The sequence below is a fragment of the Fukomys damarensis genome, unplaced genomic scaffold (assembly GCF_012274545.1).
Source record: "Fukomys damarensis isolate Sample0158 unplaced genomic scaffold, DMR_v1.0_HiC HiC_scaffold_23, whole genome shotgun sequence".
NCBI classification, from domain to species: Eukaryota; Metazoa; Chordata; class Mammalia; order Rodentia; family Bathyergidae; genus Fukomys; species Fukomys damarensis.
Window position 1 is genome coordinate 49,767,830 of NW_022900935.1, and position 21,728 is coordinate 49,789,557.

Here is a 21,728-nt window from a genome sequence, read left to right on the forward strand (position 1 = left end):
TCAACCAAGCTGACGTCACAGTAAATTTGACCCGGAAGCTAAAGGTGGCCATATTCTTTGAGACCATGTGGTCCGAGGCAAACGGAGAAATGTGGCCCAAGGAATCAGAGATAAGGGGATTGACATTTTTATGTAAATGAAATTTCCCGCCAGTCTTTACTCTCTTGGGAGTTTTGGGCGGCTCCCTGTCACTGCCACTTTTTCTATTGCCAGTTCCGCTTTCTAGTGGGCCATGTACACTTTTCACCCAGCCGCAGCTTCCTGCCGGTCCCTGAGGAACCTGTGAAGGATTCCGGAGTTTTAAGGGAAGCAGCTAGCTGCACCTTCCGGGAGTCGTAGCCTCCCCAGACCCCGCCCTTCGGCCCGCACTCTCCTCAGTGCGCATGTCAGGTGTGCGTTCCCCTCCCTCCGTCAGCAACGGGCCGAGCGACGGCGGCAGCAGCAGCTAAGGGGGCGGAGAGGGAGGAGCGCGGCGGGACGGGGTCTGGACCGCGCGCGTACTTCTGGCGGTGGGATTCTCTCCGCGCCAGCGGTGGTAGCGGCTGCCGCTGCAACCATAGCAGCAGGTCTGTGAGAGGGATCTGGAGGCGGGACTGCTAGCCCTTGGGGCCAGTACAGGCAAGTGGGGCCTAGCGAGGGCCGAGGAACAGCAGCCTTTTAACAAAGAGTCGGAGGAGTCTCCGGGCCCGGGGGCCGGGGGCCCGGGAGAGATAGGAGTGCGGCGGACTCCCTGAGAGAGCCTCCTGAGCGGCGTCGCCCTCCCACGGCTCCCGCCTCTCCCAGTTCTCATCAAGGCCCAGTTGGCGGCTTCTCGGAGGCGGCGCCTGTAGGGCTAGGAAAGGGATTTGCAGAGTGCGGGGCTACAAGGCAGGGGTAGTTGTGGGGAGTCTTCTGACCCAAGTGGGCAGCAGTTGGGAGATGCAAGCTTCCGAATAGGAATTCCTGGTAGCAAAAGTTGACAGGTCAGAAAATTAGAAAATTCAGTTGGTGGTCTTTGTGATTAGCGTTACCAGAGACAAACTTTTGCGGCCTACTTGAGAGCTCATGTGAGTAAATAATTTACGTGGATTGCAAACACACCAAAAACATAGGGAAAAATTATCACACTAGTCAGTTCGGGGGATTCTATAGTCTCATCGCTTTAGTGAGCATTTCCCTCTTGGCCCCTGCTCTTTTAGGCTGTCATTTAGTTTCCTGTGGCTTCTTTCTGTGGTGTTTTTTGTAAGTAATGTTTCTATATCTATTTTCCCTGAATTCATGCGCAGGAGCTCCTAAAGGGTAGGGACTTTCTTAATTGAAAGTTTTTAGAGCTCAGCCCAGGTCTGGCAGGTAAGACGTGAACAGTAAATGTTTAGTGCAAAAAAAATGTTTAGATTTTTCAGCAGTGAAAATAAAAGTGTGTTTTCCTGTACCCAGAGGGATAGCTTAATAATTAATTAATTTATTAAAGGATTACTTTTGTTGATACCTGCTTTACCCATTTTCTAGCCCCCTCCCCAAAGGCATCAGTTACTAGTCTGCAACTAGTAGTGGGAAGAGAGACAAAGTTGTATTATGGGGTATGTTAGAAGACGGTACCTTAGGAAAAACGGTGGCTTAGGAAAGGAGGAATGGGTGTGGGTGTTGGAAAATTTAGTAGAGTGGTCAGAGAAATTTATGACAAGCTGATATTTAAGCGGACTAGAAGGAGGTGAGGGAGTTGTAGAAGTATCTGGAGCAAGAAACAGCAAGCATAAAGGGCCTTGAAGAGAACAAGGCTAGCCTGTTAGAGGACAGTGAGAGGATGTGCTTGGAGCCTAGGCAAAGAAGGGAGTAGTAGGAGATAAGGTCAAGAAAAAACGAGGAAAGGATGGGCAAAACAAACAGCCTTTTAGACCATTATAAAGATTTCAGTTTTATTTTGCGTAAGATGGGAACCATGGAGCAGAAGGGTGATAAGGTTTAACTAACATTGTAATAATGTAGCATAATTCACAGAGCAGTGAAGTTCTTCAGATTTGTGCTCTATCATGAGGATAGTTAGAATTAGTCCTTAGTTTCATTAAAAGAGAAAGAAGGGGTTGCTATAAAGTAACTATAACCCAGGAGATAGTTACATTTGGTTTTAGCAAAATATGAATTATTTTTTATACAGATTCTCATTATAGAACTAATTAGTGTGTAAGGTAATTCTTAGAGCAGATTAGTTGGCAGAGGTGATGCTAATCAACTGTCTACTAAAACTCAGTTCTCTTTCAGCAATTCAAGTGGTAAAGTAATGCAGTTTATCTAGTTTTTTAGTTCATTTAAAAAAAAAATCTTAGTTCCTATCTTATTTTTCACTCTTATTCAAAACACAGATCTAGGCACTTTGTTTTGTTTTTTGAAACAAGGTCTTGCTATGTAGTTCAGGGTGGCTTTGAACTCAATATGTAGCCTAGACTGGTCTTGAACTCACAGTGATCTTTGTGATTTAGTAACCTCCCAAGTGCTGGAATTACAGGTGTGTGTCACCATGCCTGGCAGGAACATTTCTTATATATGTTCCATTTCCTAGCCTTTGGTAGTTCTCTGTTTCCTCCCTAGAGTAACTTCTTTCTTCACACATCTCTACCCAGCTTGAAGAACCTAGCTTTGGCTTTAGCTCTTCTATGAAGCTTGCTCCCATTTGGTAACTCACAGTGATCTCTGACATCTGAATGTAACGCAGCACTTAGATATGATTCTTTGAGTTGAAAGAGATCTGATAGTACCGCCTTACCAGAGGAAAGTTCATTTCTGGAGAACTAATGATATTAAACACAATGTCAGCTACTATGTATTAAGGGGCCTTACACTTGGGAGGCAGGTGGTGGAACCACTGAGCTAAATCCCTGGCCCATACGCACATTTTTGATATGAACTCAGTAGGTAGTATTCTCAATATTGTACAGATGAAGAAGATGAGACCCAGAGAAGCTAAATAAATTACCTGAGATACACATCAATTTTTTTGTGTGTGTGTGAGACAGGGTCTTGCTATGTAGTTCAGGCTGGCCTTAAACTCACTATGTAGCCCAGGCTGTTCTCAAACTCGGTGATCCTCCTGCCCAAGCCTCCTGAGTGCTGGGATTATAAGTGCACCACCACACCTGGCTCAATTTTAAGTCAATTATATTTTCTGGAGTAGATTCTCATTTGTGCTTCTGAATTGTAAAATAATGAAGTAATAGTAAAACAAAAAAAATGAAAAAAGCATAGATTCCTACTTCCTTTGACAGAGTGGTATCATGTAGGTTACTGGGAAAGTAAAAGTCACATCAAAGATGTAGCATTGAGATGCTCTTCAAGAACCTCATTCTCTAGGTTTTTTTTTTTTTTCATGACATACCTTCCAAATATACATTTCTGATTTTGTCACTTCTGTTCAATATAGTAGCTTAGTCAGGATGGACTGAGACCTTCCGTTGTGGCAGTATTGCTTTACCATTCCAGTTTCCCAGAGTTTCCCTACTTGTACTTCAGTTTCCCAAGAAAACCAAGTACTCTAGTAAATGCTCTTCCCTCTGCTTGAATTCCCTCCCCATTAAGTTTCGTATCTCTTCATAAAGGTCCTGTCTTCCAAAGCTCATCTGAAATACTGACTCCTAAAATGATGACTTTTCTAGAGATATCAGAACTCTGATTTTCCAGAATTGGTATCTACATCAAAATCTCTGTCTGGTCTTAAAACACCTGATACTGTAACTTATCTTGGAACTTGTAATAGTACTGGGGATAAAACACCTGATACTATAACTTTTCTTGGTACAGGTAATAGTACTGGGGATTGAACCCAGAGCTTTTGTGCTGAACTACATCCCTAGCTCTTTTTATTTTGAAACAGGATCTCTTTTTTTGTTTGTTTGTTTTTTTGAGACAGGGTCTCACTATGTAGTTGAGACTGATCTGGAACTCACTATGTAGCCCAGGCTGGTCTCGAACTCACAGCTATCCTCCTGCCTCAGTCTCCTGAGTGCTGGGATTACAGGCATGTGCCAGCACACCTGGCTGAAACAGGATCTCTTAAATTGCCCTGGCAGGACAAGAATTTATAATCTTACTGCCTTAGCCTCCCAAGTGCTGGGATTATAGGCATGCACCCCCTACCCCACCTTACTTAGAACTATTTGAACTTACATTATTATAACTTTACTATATAGAGACACATATATTATGGAGTATTTGCTAGTTGTAGGTTCCAGTAAAACAGACTTTTTTTCTTGATACTGAGGTTTGAACTTGGGCTCTTGGGCTTATGATGTAGACTCCAGAACCACTGAGCTAAATCCCTGGCCCAAAACACACACAATTTTTAAAGGATTTTTTGGGGGAGACAGCATTGTACTGGGGGTTGAACTCAGGCTTTACACTGAGCTGCATTCCCAGCCCTTTTTTATTTTGAGACAAGGTCTCACCAAGTCGTACAGGCCAGACTCAAATTTGGGATCCTTCTGCCTGCGCCTCCCAGAGTTCTGAGGTTATAGGCATGTACCATAATACCTGGGTAAAGGAATATTTTTAAAAGCTAAAAAATAAGTAGTTAAATTTTCACAAATATGTTTGCATTTCAAAGCAGACACTACACCTCCCTAAATTGGATAAAATAACAATAATACATGTGCAGATAGAATTTCTTCTTAATTTTCACAATGGCTTTTCTTTTTTTAATGATGCTACTGGCACTTGAACCCAGGGCCTTCTCATTGAGCTATGTCCTCAGCCTTGCTTTTTCCCTTTATTTTAAGACAGGGTCTCACTAGGTTACCCAGGCTGAACTCCAATTTGTGATCCTGCTGCCTCACTCAATACCAGCTTTGCAGCCAATGTGCCACCACACCCAGTTTATTTATTTATTTTTAACTTTAAAATACGAATTTAAAATGTTAACCATTTTAGAGCTGAGCATGGTGATGCCTACCTGTAATCCCAGCACCTGGGAGGCTAAGGCAAGAGGATTGCTAGAAGTTTGAGGCCAACCTGGACAACATAGTGAGACCTATCTTAAAAAAAGAAAAAAAGAGGGGCTGAGGATTTAGCTTAGTCGCACCATGCTAATGCACCTGCCTTGCAGGCACAAGGTCATGAGTTCAATCCCCAGTACCAAAAAGGGGAAAAAAAAATTTTTTTAAGGTGTACGATTTAGTGGCATTAAATATATTCACATTTTGCTACCATCAGCCACAGAACTATTTTCAGATTGGAAAACTGAAACTTCTTACTTATTAAACAATAACACCCTAGCTCTCATCATCCCTGCAAGCACCATTCTCTTTTTGTCTTTGAATTTTGACTATTGTGGGTACTTCATATAAGTGGAATCATGTGATGTATGTTCTTTTGTGACTGGCTTATTTTGTTTAACATAATGTCCTCAAGGTTCATTTGTGTTACATCATGTATCAATATTTTCTTTTTTTCCTGTGGTGCTGGGAATTGAACTTAGGGCCTCACACATGTTAGGCCCCTCAATATCTAGAATTTAGGTCTCTGCTTTGTTTTGATTTATTTTGTTTTTGTACCAAAGATTGAACTCAGGACCTTGTGCTTGTGAGGCAGGTGGTGGAACCACTGATCTAAATCTCTGGACCTCTGTTTTTGATTCTTGTGGGTATATATCCAGAAGTGGAGTTGGTGGATCATATGTTAATTCTATACTTAATCTTTTGAAGAACCCATGTACTGTTTTACATTTCTATTAGCAGTGTAAGAGGTTCTTCACATCTTTGCCGATACTTAATTTTTGTTTTGTTTTGTTTTTTGAGACAGGGCTTTGCTATGTGGTTGAGACTGACCTGGAACTCACTATGTAGCCCAGGCTGGTCTCAAGCTTAGCAACGATCCTCCTGCCTCAGCCTCCCGAGTGCTGGGCTTACAGGCATGTACCACCAGCCCGGCAATACTAAATTTGTGTGTGTGTGTGTGTGTGTGGTGAAAAATATGTTTAGAATTGCCCAGATGAGTTCCAATTTTGTTGGCAACTTCCAAAACATCATAATCAAGAGGAACCAATAAATCATGCTTTCTCTCCATCAAGCCTTACCAGAGTTTTAACCTTAGCCACACCACTGTCATAGAGCTTCGACTTCCACAGTGAACACAAGTATGTTCGCTTCCATTTTCATGATATATTGAGTGGTCGGGGGAACTGGATGACAGTGGTCAAGCATATTCTGGGAGTGCTCTTTCAAGAACATTTGGGGTACCTCCAGAGCTCCTATGTCTTGGCCAGGCAGAACGTGGGATGATATACAGATATTTCTTTCTTTGTGCCTGTGGAAACCTTTCCTGGCCTTCAAAGCTTAGGCTTTTGCTTCAATCTTTAGGGCTATCCTGATGAAAAGCTATTTTCTAGTTTTTGTTATGTTCTGTTTATTTTTATGAGAGCTATTAATAGATATACTTTCTCATTGTGGTTTTTTATTTGCTTTTTACTAATTATTAATGATAATGTGTTTTCGTGTGCTGATTGGCTATTTTCTTTGGAGAACTGTCTGTTCGCATCCTTTACCTATCTTTTAATTGGATGTGGAGGGGATTGTTTTTAAATGAAATCTGTGACATTTACCTGGGTGTTGGAAGCCATTTGATAAATATATGCCAGGAAGCTTCCGGATGCTTGCCTATTTATGGTTCAATGGGAAAAACTTGTGAAGAGAATAAGTAATGATGCATTGAGGAAGATCTAGCTTTTTTTTTGGTACCAGGGATCAAACTCAGGACCTTGCGAGGCAGGCATGGTGCCATTGAGCTAAATTCCTGGCCTGATCTGGCTTATTTTTAATCAGGAAGGTTAAGTGGTTAGATAATAAGATTTGAAATAGTGGAAGGTAATGGTTTTCAGAAACTGGAAAGAATTTTGGAAGGTCTGGATGCATATTTATTCACTGAAAATTTTTCACTACTGCACACATTCTAGGCACTAAGGATGCACTGCTACCCTACCTTTAAATTTTGAGACAAGTTTTTGATAAGCTGACCAGGCTAGCCTTAGCCTACCTTTATATAGCTGGCTGAATTGTTTTTGTTGTACTAAGGATTTAAATCAGAGACCAATTCTTATTCTCTACCACTGAGCTTTTTTTTGTTTTGTTTTGTTGTTTTTTTCGTTTTTTGAGACAGGGTCTCTCTATGTAGTTGAGACTGACCTGGAACTCACTATGTAGTCCAGGCTGGTCTCGAACTCACAGCGATCCTCCTGCCTCAGCCTCCCGAGTGCTGGGATTACAGGCATGAGCCACCACGCCTAGCCCACTGAGCTTTTAATTTTTTTTTTTTTTAGACAGTTTCACTATGTTACCCAGGCCCTGGCCTTCAGTTTTTTATCTTTCTGCCTAAGTCACTTAGATTACAGGTATATGCCATCATGCCTGGCTTTTTTAAAAATTGTAAGATAGGGTCTTGCTACCAATTCATGATTCTCTTGCCTCAGTCTCCCAAGCAGCTGGGATTACAGGATGAGCTGTCACTTCCAGCGTGGAGATCCCATTCTGATCAGTACAGTCTATAGAAAGCACAATTGTTTAGCCTTGCTAGAATTGATAAAGAAAATGGCCATTGTTCTCTAGATAACTACCAAAAGGATATAGCTTTTGCATCTTGTTGAGTCTGAAAGTCATTAAGCAGTTTTCACCTTGTGGCAGAAATAGAATTTTTGGTTTTGTTCTTTTTTTTTTTAGATAGGGTCTTGCTGTGTAGCTAGACGAACCTTGAACTCATGGCGATCCTCCTGCTTCTGCTGCCAGTGCTGGGATTACAGGCTTGCATCACTACCACTAGTTTAAAAGTTGAATTTTTAAAAATAAAGATTTGATTTGCTGCTTTGTAATTTGAACCCTTTGATTATTTACTAGGATTGATTTATATCTAAACTTACTCCCTTCATATTAGTCTGGGGTAAGTTATTTATTCTTGTTAAGCTTTGATCTTGTCTCTTCGTCTGCTCAGGACTTAATTCCTTTTTTCCCCCTCTGTAGGTACACACTTCAGTTTTCCTAACTGTTGATAGAAACTGTAACATGCTTCATTATTTCCTTAAAAAGTAAAACTCTAGCTAGGCGTGCTAGCAGACACCTATAAAATCTCAGCACTGTGGGGAGACTGAGGTATGAGGATTGTACGTTTTGGTCCAGTTTGAGCAATTTAGTGGCTTAGCAAAACCCTGTCTCAAAAAAATGAGAGGGCTGGGAATTTAGTTCAGTGGTGCCATGCCTGCCTTGCAAATGCAAAGTCCTGAGTTCAATCCCTCGTACCAGAAAATAAATAAATAAATAAAAGGTCCTGGGGATATAAAATTATCTGGATACCTCACTTACTTGTTCTAATCATTGATAAATGTCTACAAAGTAATCTACTCTTTTTTGACCTGGTCTTTACTCTATACCCCTTGCTTACCAGTCATTCTTCAGTTGTGCCCGTACTCTTCCATTGAAACTGCTTTCACTTACGACTCCTGGTTGTATATTCAACAGAGGCTTTTTAATTCCTATATTAACTGACTTCTCTGTAGTTTTTAAACATTGGACATCCCTTTCTGCCTGTAAAACTTATCTCTTGTTACCTGTGTTTCTGTGGCAGAACCACTGAGCTAAATCCCCGGCCCCACCCACCCAATCTTTAAAGCTGGAAATTTACAAAATTATTCCAGGCCTTTCCTTTTCCCTTAGTGGCCCTTCCACAATTTTGGCCATATAACCCTTTGATTCTTTTTTTTAGATACCAAAATATATGATGCCCTTCTTCCTCCCTCCTTAGATACAGTTCTTAGTTCAGGACTCAGCCACTTTTAATTCATTTGTTTTTGTTTTTGTTTTTGTTTTATAATGACCTCCTAACCACTTTCCTTGCTGACAGTTTTTCTACTGTTTTGAATCCATTCTTTCTAATACACTGATTTCTTTGTGTGTGTGTGTGTGTGTGTGTGTGTGTGTGTACACGCGCGTGCGTGCAGATTAACATTTGGGTTCCAGGCCGTCTCCCTATGTAATAGTTCAGGCTGTCCTTGAACTCACTGTGGAGCCCAGACTGGCCTCAATCTCACAGTGATCCTCCTACCTTGACCTCCAGAGTGCTGGGATTACATTTGTGTGCCACCACACCTGGCAGAGATAGGATTTATTGATGAACTTGTTATGAAGGGAGGGACAGCACAGTGGAAACCTTCAAAAGTCTTGTAAGGCCTGCCACTTGTCCAAGGGACCAGAATTCAAGATGTATTTCACCCCAAAGCCGTCAGGGATGAAGTGCTTCTTAGGTACCATGTCTTCAAATTCCTCTGTGTGGAACTTGGTGAAGCCCCACTTCTTTGAGTTACAGATCTTCTGGCCTCCAGGGAACTTAAAATTGGCCCTGCAAAGGGCCTTGATCACATGTAATTTGTTTTGTAACTTGATGTGGATGACATGATGATTTGTCCATTGTGAACCCTTGCCACTGTGCCCTGGGGCTTCCCAAAGGCACCCCACATACCTTTCTGGAACCTAGATAGGGGATAACAAGAGGTTAGATACAGAAACATCCATCCACCAGGAAGCATTGTCTCCAAGGTCCCTGAGGGAAGCCCATACAAACAACAGGCTTTGTATACTACCAAGAAATTTGCTGTTTGCAGCCATTACGCAGACACCTAACACAAGCACCAATATACTGATTTGAAACAAATCTTTTTTGCTTAAGATTAGTACTTTTACTCTGGTCAATCCTGCTTTGGGAACCTCTCTCCTGGACCTCTGTAATGAACTTTGTGTAGTACTTGTATTGGTAGGCATTATGTTGTTCTGTTTTTTGCTGTGTTGAAGATTAAACCCAGGGCCTCATGTATGCTAAGCATGTTCTCAACCACTGAGATACAGTCCCCTGCCTATCATCTTGGGTTTTTTGCTTTTTGAGGTAATAGGAATTGAACTCAGGGCCTTATGCATGCTAGACAAAGCACTGTACCACTCAGTACCCACAACATATTTTTTTTTTAAGCTGGCTATAACTACGCCATCAACTTCTTGATGATAGGAACTGTACCTTTAGTTTATAAATGTCCAGTGCCTAAGTACACTTGCTTCCTCAGCAAACTTTCAGTACGCCATTGAAAGGTTTTTATTTGGGTTTTTTTTTGTTGTTGTTTTTTTTGAGTACCGGGGATGGAACTTGGGACCTTACGCTTGCAAGGAAGGCAGCAGAACCACTGAGCTAAATCACCAGCCCTGTTTATGTGGTCCTTAAAATCTACCTGAATTTATTTTTCCTTTCTGCAATGCTAGGGATTGAACCCAGGGCCTTTGCAGTGAGCTCCATCCCCAGTACGTTTGGTATGTATATACACATACATAGAGAAAATAAGATAAAACAAAACTACAAATCAAGAAAGGACATTTCAAATAGTTTTAAATTTTGTTCCTTTTTGCTTTGTGAGTTTTCGGCTTTCCTGTAAAACTTAGGTGAACTATGTCATTAGAAAAAGTTCTTTAAAAGAAAAAAGAAAGAAAGAAAAGATTCTTTGGCTCTTTAAGGGCTGGGGATTTAGCTTAGTGGTGCTTCCGCCTGCCTCCAAGCAGAAGGACCCAGGTTTGATCCCTGGTACCCACCCCCCAAAAAAATGTTCTTTGAAGCTAGGCATGGTGTTGTATGTCTTAAATCCCAGCACTCTGGGAGGCTGAGGCAGGAAAATCACAAGTTACAGCCCAGCCTGGTCAACTCAGCAATTTAATGAGACTATCAGAATAAGAAAAAGCCAGGCATGGTGATGCATATCTATAGTCCCAGCACTCAGGAGTCTGGCCAAGAGTTCAAGCCAGCCTAGGTACATGGTAAGCTGAATACTGATGTGGAATACATAGCAAGACCCTGTCTCAAAAAAAGACTGGGCTTGGTGGGGATGCTGTGGATATAAGTCAGAATGAAGGCCTTAGGTTCAATCCTCAGTACTTCCCCAAAACAAGTTTTGAGGGAAAGAAAAAACCCTACAAAAAAATTGAGGAAAAGGATTTTGATTGGTTGGGGGTTTGTAGGGGAACAAGGTCTTGCTGTATAGTTCAGGCTGTCTTTGGACTCATGTAGCCCAGGCTGGCCTCAAACTTTCAGTGATTTTGCTGGAATTACAGGCATGTGCCAGCTGAAAAAAGTTTTTGAAACCAAGATTAGTAAGATAAAGTTTGTGAATTGATTTTATGATACTTAAAAATTTTTTTGTAATCTTTTACTACATATAGGCTAAACACTTTTGGAAACAAGGCAGTTGGACAACAATTTTAGTTTCTTTTGGGATATTGTTCTAAGTGAATAGTTGTCCAGTTAATGCATGGTTCATAAATACCCTTCTGAGAATATACATAGATACTATCTACAAATATCTCATCTTGTCTTTTTTGAGCCTTGCTGTGTTCCTCAGGCTGATCTGAACTTCCTAGACCCAAGTGATCCTCCTGCTCGGCCTCCTTAGCAGACTAGGCTTTTGCAACTATACCTGCCTGTGATGTTGTCTATTGAGTTTTGATTCTTTACATGTCATTATGAGAGGATAACTTTTAGTTTTGGTACAGCTTTGCTGATAATATCTCAGTCTTTTTGGGGGGATGGGTTCTTGCTTTGTAGTTCAGGCTAGCCTTGAACTCACTGTGTAGCTCAGATGGCCTTGAACTCTAGTTATCCTCCTGTTCCAGCCTCCCAAGTTCTGAGATTACAGAGCGTGCCACCACACCCAGCAACATTTCGGACTTTATTATAGCAAGCATATTATGAGCTGTTTTTTAAGGGTTTTTTTGTTTGTTTTCTTAGTGGCTATAAATTCTTTAAGGATAAAATGAAGAGTTTAAGTCTTTTCATCTTAATGTCTTTAATACAATGCCTAGCCCATATGAGATTCCTTAAATTATTTTTTCTGAGTTTTTACAACTTAATATTAGTAAGCAGTCATCCTTTTGAACAGGATAATATTAATACTATATTTCTATTTAGTTTGAGATCCCAATAAAATTAATAACAATTTCTTAGTATGTTTAGTTTGAGATCCCAATAAAATTAATAACAATTTCTTAGTATGTTAGGAAATACCATTTGGTTGACTTTTTTTTTTTTTCTTTTGGTACCAGGGATTGAACTCAGGTCCTTGTGCTTGTGAGGCAGACGGCGGAACCACTGAGCTAAATCCCCTGCCCAGTGACGTTTTCTTTTTTATTTGGTGGTGCTGGTGATAGAATACAGGGCCTTCACACACTGAGTTGCATCCTGGTTCTTTTTATTTTTTTATTTTGAATCAAGGTCTTGGTAAGTCACTTAAGTTGCCCAGGCTGGGCTCGAATTGCATTCCTCTTGCTTCATCCTCCCAAGTGCTAAGATTGCATGCATGCTAGGTGTGTGCCATCACATCTGGTTTCTTTGAGGTTTTCTATCTGAAGTGTATTGTTAAAGTTTGAATTGAAAACAAGTTTAAACCGGGCATGGTGGGTGCACACCTGTAATCCTAGCACTTGGGAGACTGATGCAGGAGGATCACTGTGAGTTTGAGACCATACTGGGCTACACAGTTAAGTACGAGGGAAGTCTGAACTACATAATGATACCCTGTCTAAAAAAAAAAAAAAAAAAAGTTTAAAATAAAATTGTGGATCAAAGTTGAAATTTAAGTAGGGCTGCTTATAAAGTTGAATAAAATCTTTTAAAAGTTCACACATCTTAAGTGGGAAGGGTAGGGGAAAGGAAATAAGGGAAAAGAAAAAATATGAGAAAAGGAAAAAATTAAAGCAAAGTCTTTGTAAATAGGGGAGAGTGGAGGGGGTGAAGGAAGGGCAGGTGTATGGGGGATAAAAGAGAAGCAAGATCTGTCATGTAAAGGTACAAGATCCCAATGATGAATGTAACTGTACTGTATACTTAAATAGTACCAATAAACTCAATGAAAAAAATAAATAAAAGTTCACACATCTTGTTCTTTGCAGGTCAATCATTGGCACCATGAACTGGAATAAAGGTGGCCCTGGCACTAAGCGGGGATTTGGTTTTGGAGGTTTTGCCATCAGTGCTGGGAAGAAGGAAGAACCTAAACTCCCACAACAATCCCATAGTGCCTTTGGGGCAACTAGTTCTTCTTCTGGATTTGGAAAGTCGGCTCCACCACAGCTTCCTTCTTTCTACAAAATTGGATCTAAAAGGGCCAACTTTGATGAAGAAAATGCGTAAGTTGGGATGGGGTGTGGCTCAGTGGTAGCGTACTCACCTAACGTGCAAGAGGCCCTGGCTTTAATTCAACCCTGCCACCCCAAAAAAGAGAAAAAGAAGCTAGACATGATACCATACACCTGTAATTTCAGCTGAGGCTGGGAGGCTGAGGCAGGAGAATCACAAGTTTAAGCCCAGCTTGGGTAATTTATTGACTTAGCAAGACCATGTTTCAAAAAATAAAAAAGGGTAGGCATGTAGCTCTGTGCAAGGACCTGTGTGCAATCCCCAATATCACACACACACGCGCACACACACACACAAACCCTAAATGGTAGTTCCTGGTGATTTAGCAAAGGGATGCCCTTTGAAATTCTTATTCTGTCAGCAGAAATTGAGGCAAAGAAAAACTTTGTTTCCCATGATGTGACTTCTTAAGTTGTTTACCTCACTGACTTGCACTGTTTCTAGTGGTTTTTGTTTTTGTTTTTGGTACCAGGGATCAAATTCGGGCCCTTGCACTTGCAAGGCAGGTGGTGGAACCACTGAGCCAATTCCCTGCCCTCTACTTGCACTGTTTCTAATAAGTCACTTTTACTTTTTTGGTTTTTGTTTTGTTTGGTTTTTGAGATGGTCTCACCATGTAGTCCAGACTGGGCTCAAACTCACTGTGTATCCCACGCTTACCTTGAACTACTGGCAGTCCTTCTGCTTCAGCATCCCAGGTGCTAGGATTACAGGTGTGCACCACCATGCCTTGCAATTTTACTTTTTGTATGGAATATAATACTTGTGACCTTAATACGTTTTTTGTTCCATGAATCATGGTTTCTTTCTGGCTTTTGTTCCAGTGAGCAGTTATAGAATAATACATGGTTGAAAGATTTGGGGCCATTTAAGCTTAAATGTGGCTGAAAAGTTTTACAAAATTAATATGGTTCTTGATGGTCTTTAATTTTTAATACACATATAAATCATTTGTAAACACAGGCAAGTTCACCAACGGCAAATTATAGGGGAAACAAGGTGGAAAAGCCTGACAATCAACCACCAGGACACCCTGAACTCAGCATAGGAAGTAACAAAACAGATCAATCAGGCTCTAGAAAAATTCTAAACAGAAGTAATTTCCCAGATAAAAACACAGGCAGTTGTTGGAACTAGGAGAAGTGCATCTTGTCTTAATGTTGGTCCTCACAATTATTAATTATAACATTTTACAGTAGTAGAAAAAAATCTATTCATATTTAACCCACAACTCTCAGGAAACAATCACCAATTATAAGTTTTATTTTTGCATGTCTAGTAAGATGTTATAAAAAGCTGGGATTTGAAGGTTTGACTTTTTATTTCTATAATTTCTCTTGCACCACGCCTGCCTTGCAATCATGAAGTCCTGATTTTAATCCCCAATACCGCTCAAAGGGAAAAAAAATTCTCTCTATAATGAATCTGAAAGAAATCTTTTTTTTTTTCCTCTTTATAGTCCTGAGGATCAAATCTAAGACCTCATGCACATGAAGCAAGTGCTCTGCCACTGAGCTACATCAGTAACCTTCAGGAAATATTTTATTGCTTTTATTTCCAACCTGGTCATGGCACTGCTTGAGGTTTGTTTGTTTTGGTACCAGGGATGAAACTCACAACTTGTGCTTATGAGACAGGTACAGTGCCCCTGAGCTAAATCTCCTGTACTTAGCATACATTAGAGAGAATGTCACAATTTTCTTATTGTCCCCTTAAGTCTAGCTCTACAATAATTGCTTTGATTCAAAATCAGTTACCAGGGCCAGGGATTTAGCTCAGCAATTAATTAGTTCAGAATACTGTTTTATTAGTTAAATAGAGCCTACTATATTAATGACTGAAATATGGCATTTATATTTGTATAACAGTTACTGTATAAATGACTGTGCTAGTGTATATATAGTCCTGCATTGGTTAATGATAGGGAGACATTCTGACAGACGAATACTTAGTTGATGTCATTGTCCCATGAATATCAAATCATGTACTTAACCAAATCTGGCTTGTACAGCCTGCACACCGAGGCTCTGTGGTATTGTTGTCTCTGGGCTATATAAATCAGTGTAGCATGTTACTTATTATTGTAGGCAGTTGGGGCACAGTGCTGCAATTGTATATCGAAACATAACTAAAGGTGGGGTTAAAAAAAAGATACACCTATTTAGCACTTAACTATGGATGATGCTTGGAGAACTGGAATTTGTTCTGGGCTAGTCAATGAATGTGAAGGCCTAGGACATTGCTGTACACTATTGTTGACTTTATAAACACTGTACACATAGGCTACTCTTAAGTTTATTAAAAATGCATTTTTTTTTTTTAAGAATAGGAAAAATTTATTGAAAGAAACAAAGCTGTCTAAGAGAGTCAGAAGGGGAACCAGAAAGTGGTTTGCCTCTGTTTGTTTGTTTGTTTTGTTTTAAGAATAGGAAAAATTTATTGAGAGAAAGAAATCTTCTGTCTAAGAGACCGTCTTTTTCTTGAGTGGTAAATTAACCTTAGCTTTTTATAGTTTGCTTCTTTTTTTTTTCCTTGTACTTGGGATTGAACTCAGGACCTTGCTCTTGGGAGGCAGCTGTGGTGCCACTGAGCTAAATCCCCAGCCCTAACCTTACTTAGCTCTTTGTAACTTTTTAAACTTGCTGTTTTGTAGTAGTGCTTAGCTTGAAACATAAATATATCATATCTATCCAAAAACATTTCCTTTCTTTATGTCTTTATAAACTTTTTTTACTTTAAAATTTACTTATATCTTGAACTTTCTTGTTAAAAACTAAGATATAATCACATATTCTCCAGGCCTATACAAGGGTCAGGGGTCAGCAGTGTCATTGACTTCTACCTCTGCATTTGTCCCAGTGGAGGTTTTAAAAGACAAAGATGGTGGATGGGCTGTCACTTGTGATAATAGTACCTCATTCTGGAATATCTCCTAATATCTTCCTGCCTAATGCCATTTTACTGTTAACTTGTTGTTGTTTTATTTTGTGGGTTTTTTTGTTTGTTTGGTTTTGTTTTTGGTACCAGGGATCAAACTCGGGTCCTTGTGCTTGCAAGGCAGGCGGCAGCACCACTGAGCTAAATCCCTGGCCCTTGTGTTGTTTCTTGAGACAGTCTCACTGCGTAGTTCAGGCTGGCCCTGATCTCATAGTAATCCTCCTGCCTCAGCCTCCTGAGTGACTAAAGGCATGTGCCACCATGCCTGGGCTACTCCCCCCGCACCCCCCCCACCCCCCCGCGTAGCGGAGATCAAACTCAGGACTTTGTGCTTACGAGCCAGGTGCAGTGCCACTGAGCTAAATCCTGGCCCAACTATTAATTTTTAAAAATAAGTAAGAGTATACTTTAAAATAATGGAAAACAGTATAATACATTAGATATATATACCAGTAACATCATTATCAAGTTTTAGATACTGTACATGATTGTATATGTCATGAGTGTGTTTGTATTATTTTATTTATTTTTTTAAGACAGGGTCTTGCTATGCAGTTCAGGCTGGCCTTAAACTCACTGTTCAGCCCAGGCTGGCCTTTAACTCATGGCAATCCTCCTGTCTTAGCCTCCCGAGTGTTGGGATTACAGGCATCACACCCAACTTTACATCATATATTTATTTTACTGGCAGCACAGTAGGTTTATACCCGCACTGCCACTGATGTAATGTTGTACCATGTTGTCACTAGGCCATAGAAAATTTTCAGCTCCATTATAATCTTATAGAACTACCATTATATGTGTAGTCTGTCACTGACTCAAATGTTACAAGGTGCATGACTGATATTGGTAATGCAGTTAGTACATTACTATGTGCACAGCATAACAGTTATTAGAGCTTTCAAAATAATTCCTGTATTGACTTGAAATGCTTTCAATATTTAAGTTGCAGATATTTAAATTAGTATTTGATTATATTATTATTTGTTTAATTTTGATGTAAGGTCTAAACAGTGTTTTACTTTCGTTTATCAAGAGCTGTAGGGCCAGGGATTTAGCTCAGTGGTTCTGCCAACTGCCTTGCAAGCGAAAGGTCCTGAGTTCCATCCCCAAATCCAATCTGGTACCAAAAAAAAAAAAAAAAAAAAAGCTGTATTAGCCAGGTGTGGGGACATATACCTGTAATCCCAGGTGGCTGAGACAGGAGGATTGCTGTGAGCTTGAGGCCAGCTTATGCTACTGAATTCAGTCAAGACCAGCCTGAACTACATAGTGAGACCCTGTCTCAAAAAACAGAACAAAAGTTATATTGCCATCCTTTCCTGGAATGTTTTGTTTTGTTTTGGTGTCAAGTATCAAACTCAGGATCTTCTGCTTGCGGAGCAGGTGGCAGAACCACTGAGCTAAATCCCTGGTCCTCCTAGAATGTTTATTGTAGGAAGAGTAATGCTTCATCCAGGCTTTCAAGCTATTCTTTTTTATGTTTTTTTGAAACAGGTCTTGCTATGCAGCTCAGGCTGGCCTTGAACTCTATGCAACACAGGCTGGCATTGAACTCAGGACAATCTTCTTGCCTCTGCCTCCTGACTGCTGGGATTACAGATGTGTGCCACTATTCCCAGCCTTGAAGTTATTTTAGAATAGTTAACCAATGTGAAGAATTGTGGATTGAGCTTTTTTTTTTTTTGGTACTGGAGATTGAACTTGGGTCCTTGTGCTTGCAAGGCAGGCCACCAAACTGCTGAGCTAAATCCCTGGCCATTTACTTTTAAATCTAGAAGGTTTTGGTTGGTTTCAGCAAATAGCCCAGCACTTCTAAAGAAAGCCCTTAATCATATGAAAATATCTTTAATTCTTTAAGGATTGTAAAGAATAAGTTTTTAAAATTTCATACAAATTTTCCCCCAATGGCAGATGCTCTTTAATTCCAATAATGATATACTAAATCACACTGAAAACTTAACCCTTTTAACAGAACTGGGAATGTGATTTAAACACTCTTGAGGTGGAAAATCTGCCATGACTCCTTTTGTGTGGAATATTAGAATTTTTGCATTTATTAAGTAATAACTACTTAGATCCATAGCCAAAACCTTGGAGTTCTTTAATTTGACTTGTACAGGAGAAATCTCTGAGTAGTAAGATATACCATATAATGGTGGTGCACGCCTATAATTCCAGCACTAGGGAGGCTGAGGCAGTAGGATTGCTGTGAGTTGAGACCAGCCTGGGCTACACAGTGAATTCCAGGTCAGTCTCAACTACATAGTGAGACCCTATCTCAAAAAAAAAAAAAAAAAAAAAAAAAAGATATGCCATATAAAAGCTTCATTGATCTTAGACTAAATATTCACTTTACCAATCTGCATTTTAATTTTCAGATATTTTGAAGATGAGGAAGAAGACTCTAGTAATGTTGATTTGCCTTACATTCCTGCTGAAAACTCACCTACACGTCAGCAATTTCACTCTAAGCCGGCAGATTCTGACAGTGATGATGATCCCCTGGAGGCATTTATGGCCGAAGTAGAGGCAAGTATTAGCAGTTTGTTTCATGAAAGTATTTAGGAATTAGAAATAGTTAACAAATCTTGCTTAAATTTGTCTGCTGGCCTTTTTTGTTGTTCTTTACACCCCCTTTATAATGTTTTTAGGGTTGATTCAGTAGCTCTGACCCTTGCACACAGTAGCTCAAGATTTTTTTTCTGAGGTACTAGGGACTGAATCTAGGGAACACCAAGCTATGTTTTCAGTCTATTTATTCATTTATTTATTTTTGAGATAAGGTCTTAATAAGTTGTCCAGGCCGACCTTGAATTTGCAATCCTCCTGACTCAGCCTTCTGAGTAAGTTGGCATTACAAGTATGTTCCACCGTGCCTGGCATAGCTGAAGATTTGTATGTTTTACTTTGTTTTAATAATCTTAGTATATTCTTAAGTAGAATAAACATGATATTCAGTGTAGCATTTAATGAATCTTGGTTTTTTTTGGAGACAGTCTCATTTGGTAGTTTAGACTGGCCTTGAACTCACTAAGTAACCTAGGCTAGCCTTGAATTTGTAGTGATCCTCCTGTCTAAGCCTTTTGAGTACTAGGACTACAGGTGTGTGCCAAAGCGCCTGGCTTAAGTACATATTTAAGGCAATTTAATTTTAGGAATTTACTAAAATTTCAAATTCTATATTATTTCTTATTACCAACATTACCATCAATACCTATGACCTCCCTATAGAAATTGAAACTCATGACCACCTTTTTTTCAAGTCTTCTAATTATTTATTTACTTTTTATTATGGAAATTTTCAAACATATACTAAAGCTGAATAATAAAACGAACCCCTGTGCACCCTTTCCCCAAATTTATCAGTTAACCACTTTTAATATCAGTCTTGTATTATCAGACCTCTCCCTCTTTAAAATCTTTTTGATTGTTTGTTTGTTTTTCGTACTGGGGCTCAAACTCAGGCCCTTGCCGCTTGCGAGGGAGGCGCAAGAACCACTGAGTTAAATCCCCACCCTCTTTTTGATTATTTTGAATATATTTTGAATCCCAGACATATAGTTTCATCTTTCAGATGTTTCTGTATCTCTATAAGAGAACTCTTGAGCTGGATGTGGTGGCACACACCTGTAATCCAATCACCTAGAAGGCTGAGGCAGGAGGATGGCCATGAGATTGAGGCCAGCCTAAGTGAGTTCAAGGCCAGTTGAATTACATAGCAAGACCTTGCCTCAAAAAAAAAGAGAACTTTGAAACAACCAGGGACTGGGGATTTAGCTCAGTGGTGCTGCCACCTGCCTCACAAGTGCAAGGTCCTGAGTTCCATCCCCGGTACCTAAAAATAAAACATAAAAACATAACCACTATATTATTGTTACTATTAATTATACAACTAAATTTCAAGAAAAATCAGTTTTTGATTTTCTAGGTTTAAATTTAGATTTAATTTATGGCAGCAAAAGCCCTTTTTCAATGAGAGTATGTGAAAGTGGCCCAGATTCTCTTTCTTGGCCTTAAAGTAGTTGAAGTTGTTATATGTTTTATAGTATTGTATCATTCTCCTGTTATATTACAGTATTGTAATCATTGTACATGAGTATTTTTGAGTTGTAGAATATGTCACCTAAGTTTGCTTTATTTCTAATGGAGCAGTTTCCTTTGATATACAAGTGCTTTGGATTACAAGCATGTTTCCAGAAGAAATTATGCTCACAAACCAAGGTTTTACTGTAATCTTGAGGTTGAAAACTGTGTTCTAGTTCTACTAAATCAGAGCCATTAAGAGTGGAGTTAAACATCTATAGTTCTGGACCAAGGATTTAGCTCAGTGATAATGTGCTTGCCTCACAGTGCCCCCCCCCCAAAAAAAAACATCTAGAGCTCTTATGTTTTCCATAGTTAATTCTTTTTTTTGTTTGTTTGTTTTTTTGTTTTGTTTTTTGAGACAGGGTCTCACTATGTAGTTGAGACTGACCTGGAACTCACGATATATATATAAACCTGGCTGGTCTTGAGCTCGCAGCATTCCTACTGCCTCAGCCTCCCTAGTGCTGGGATTATGGATGTGCCACTATGCCCAGCGTTCATAGTTAATTCTTATGCTTGGCAAATTGATCTAAGACCATTCTTTTTTTTTTTTTTTTGGTACCGAGTACTGCGCTTATGAGGCAGGCTGCAGAACCACTGAGCTAAATCCCCAGCCCTTTGGAAAATTGATCTAAATTGACCCTTTCTTTCATACAACTGAAAATCAGTATCAGAAAAATTATATTAAAAAATTTTACAATACTGTAATATAATAGAAAATATAAAGAAAAACAAATTAACCTGCACTTACTTTGAAAACCTTCCTAGCTGGTGTGAGGGAGATGAGGAAGGAGGGTTATTGTGTAGGATGACTTTCGCTATCACTAATGGAATCACTGCTATTTGTTCAATGGAATCTTTTTCTTTTCGTGCAGCTTTAACAAGGAACCTATCCAGTGACCCTTGCTTTTGCTTCCTTTTGAATATTTTGAGGAAATGTGATACTCTGTTGTCATTAAACAGATTCATAGCTCCCTCTGCTACAGCCTTATTTTCTCTGTTCCCACGTTTTCTACCTTTCCCTAATCTCATTTGAGATAAGGGACTCCACCTTTTTCTCCTCCTCCTCTGCAGACAAGATCTCTATAAACTCTTGGTTTTTGGAGACAACCAACCATTAGCTCAGATCATGTGATGTTCAGCCTAACATGTTACTCATTGCAAGATATTGCACGTTTATCAAGTTAAAATTTATTAGAAATGTTTGCTTGTCTTGTGAAACACTCAGAATACGTTACAGTACAAGGTTTTACTGTATTAGTATTTGGGGTTTAATAATTCTTTGTTATGGGAATGATCCTTTGCATTGGAGAATGTTTAGTAGCACTCCTGGCCTCTTGCCAACCAGAGACTTCACCTTCCTTACCCCTCAAATTGTGATAACTAAAAATGTTGCCATGTGTCTTTGTGTAACATTATCCCAGGTTGAGAATTACCTTCCAGAGTTATATCCAGAAATCTGGCTTTTACCAGGGCCACTGGTAATTTAAACAATACTAGGAGAAAGTCTGTTTTGCCTGAATTTAAGT

At 39.7% G+C, this 21,728-nt stretch overlaps 1 protein-coding gene and 1 pseudogene across 4 annotated transcripts in view; one reads left to right on the forward strand and one right to left on the reverse strand.

The window, feature by feature from the left end:
• The window catches only part of Ddx42 (DEAD-box helicase 42), a 46,144-nt gene that overhangs the window by 161 nt on the left and 24,255 nt on the right, over positions 1 to 21,728 (forward strand). The window contains exons 1-3 of one of the 4 annotated variants that reach the window (XM_010616736.3): positions 49 to 390; positions 12,927 to 13,163; positions 18,492 to 18,642. In XM_010616736.3, coding sequence (XP_010615038.1) covers positions 12,943 to 13,163; positions 18,492 to 18,642 — 372 coding nt within the window. In that variant the 5' untranslated portion in view covers positions 49 to 390; positions 12,927 to 12,942. The other 3 variants (XM_010616733.3, XM_010616735.3, XM_010616734.3) reach the window with 3 other exon arrangements.
• LOC117287409 lies at positions 9,530 to 9,618 on the reverse strand (annotated as a pseudogene).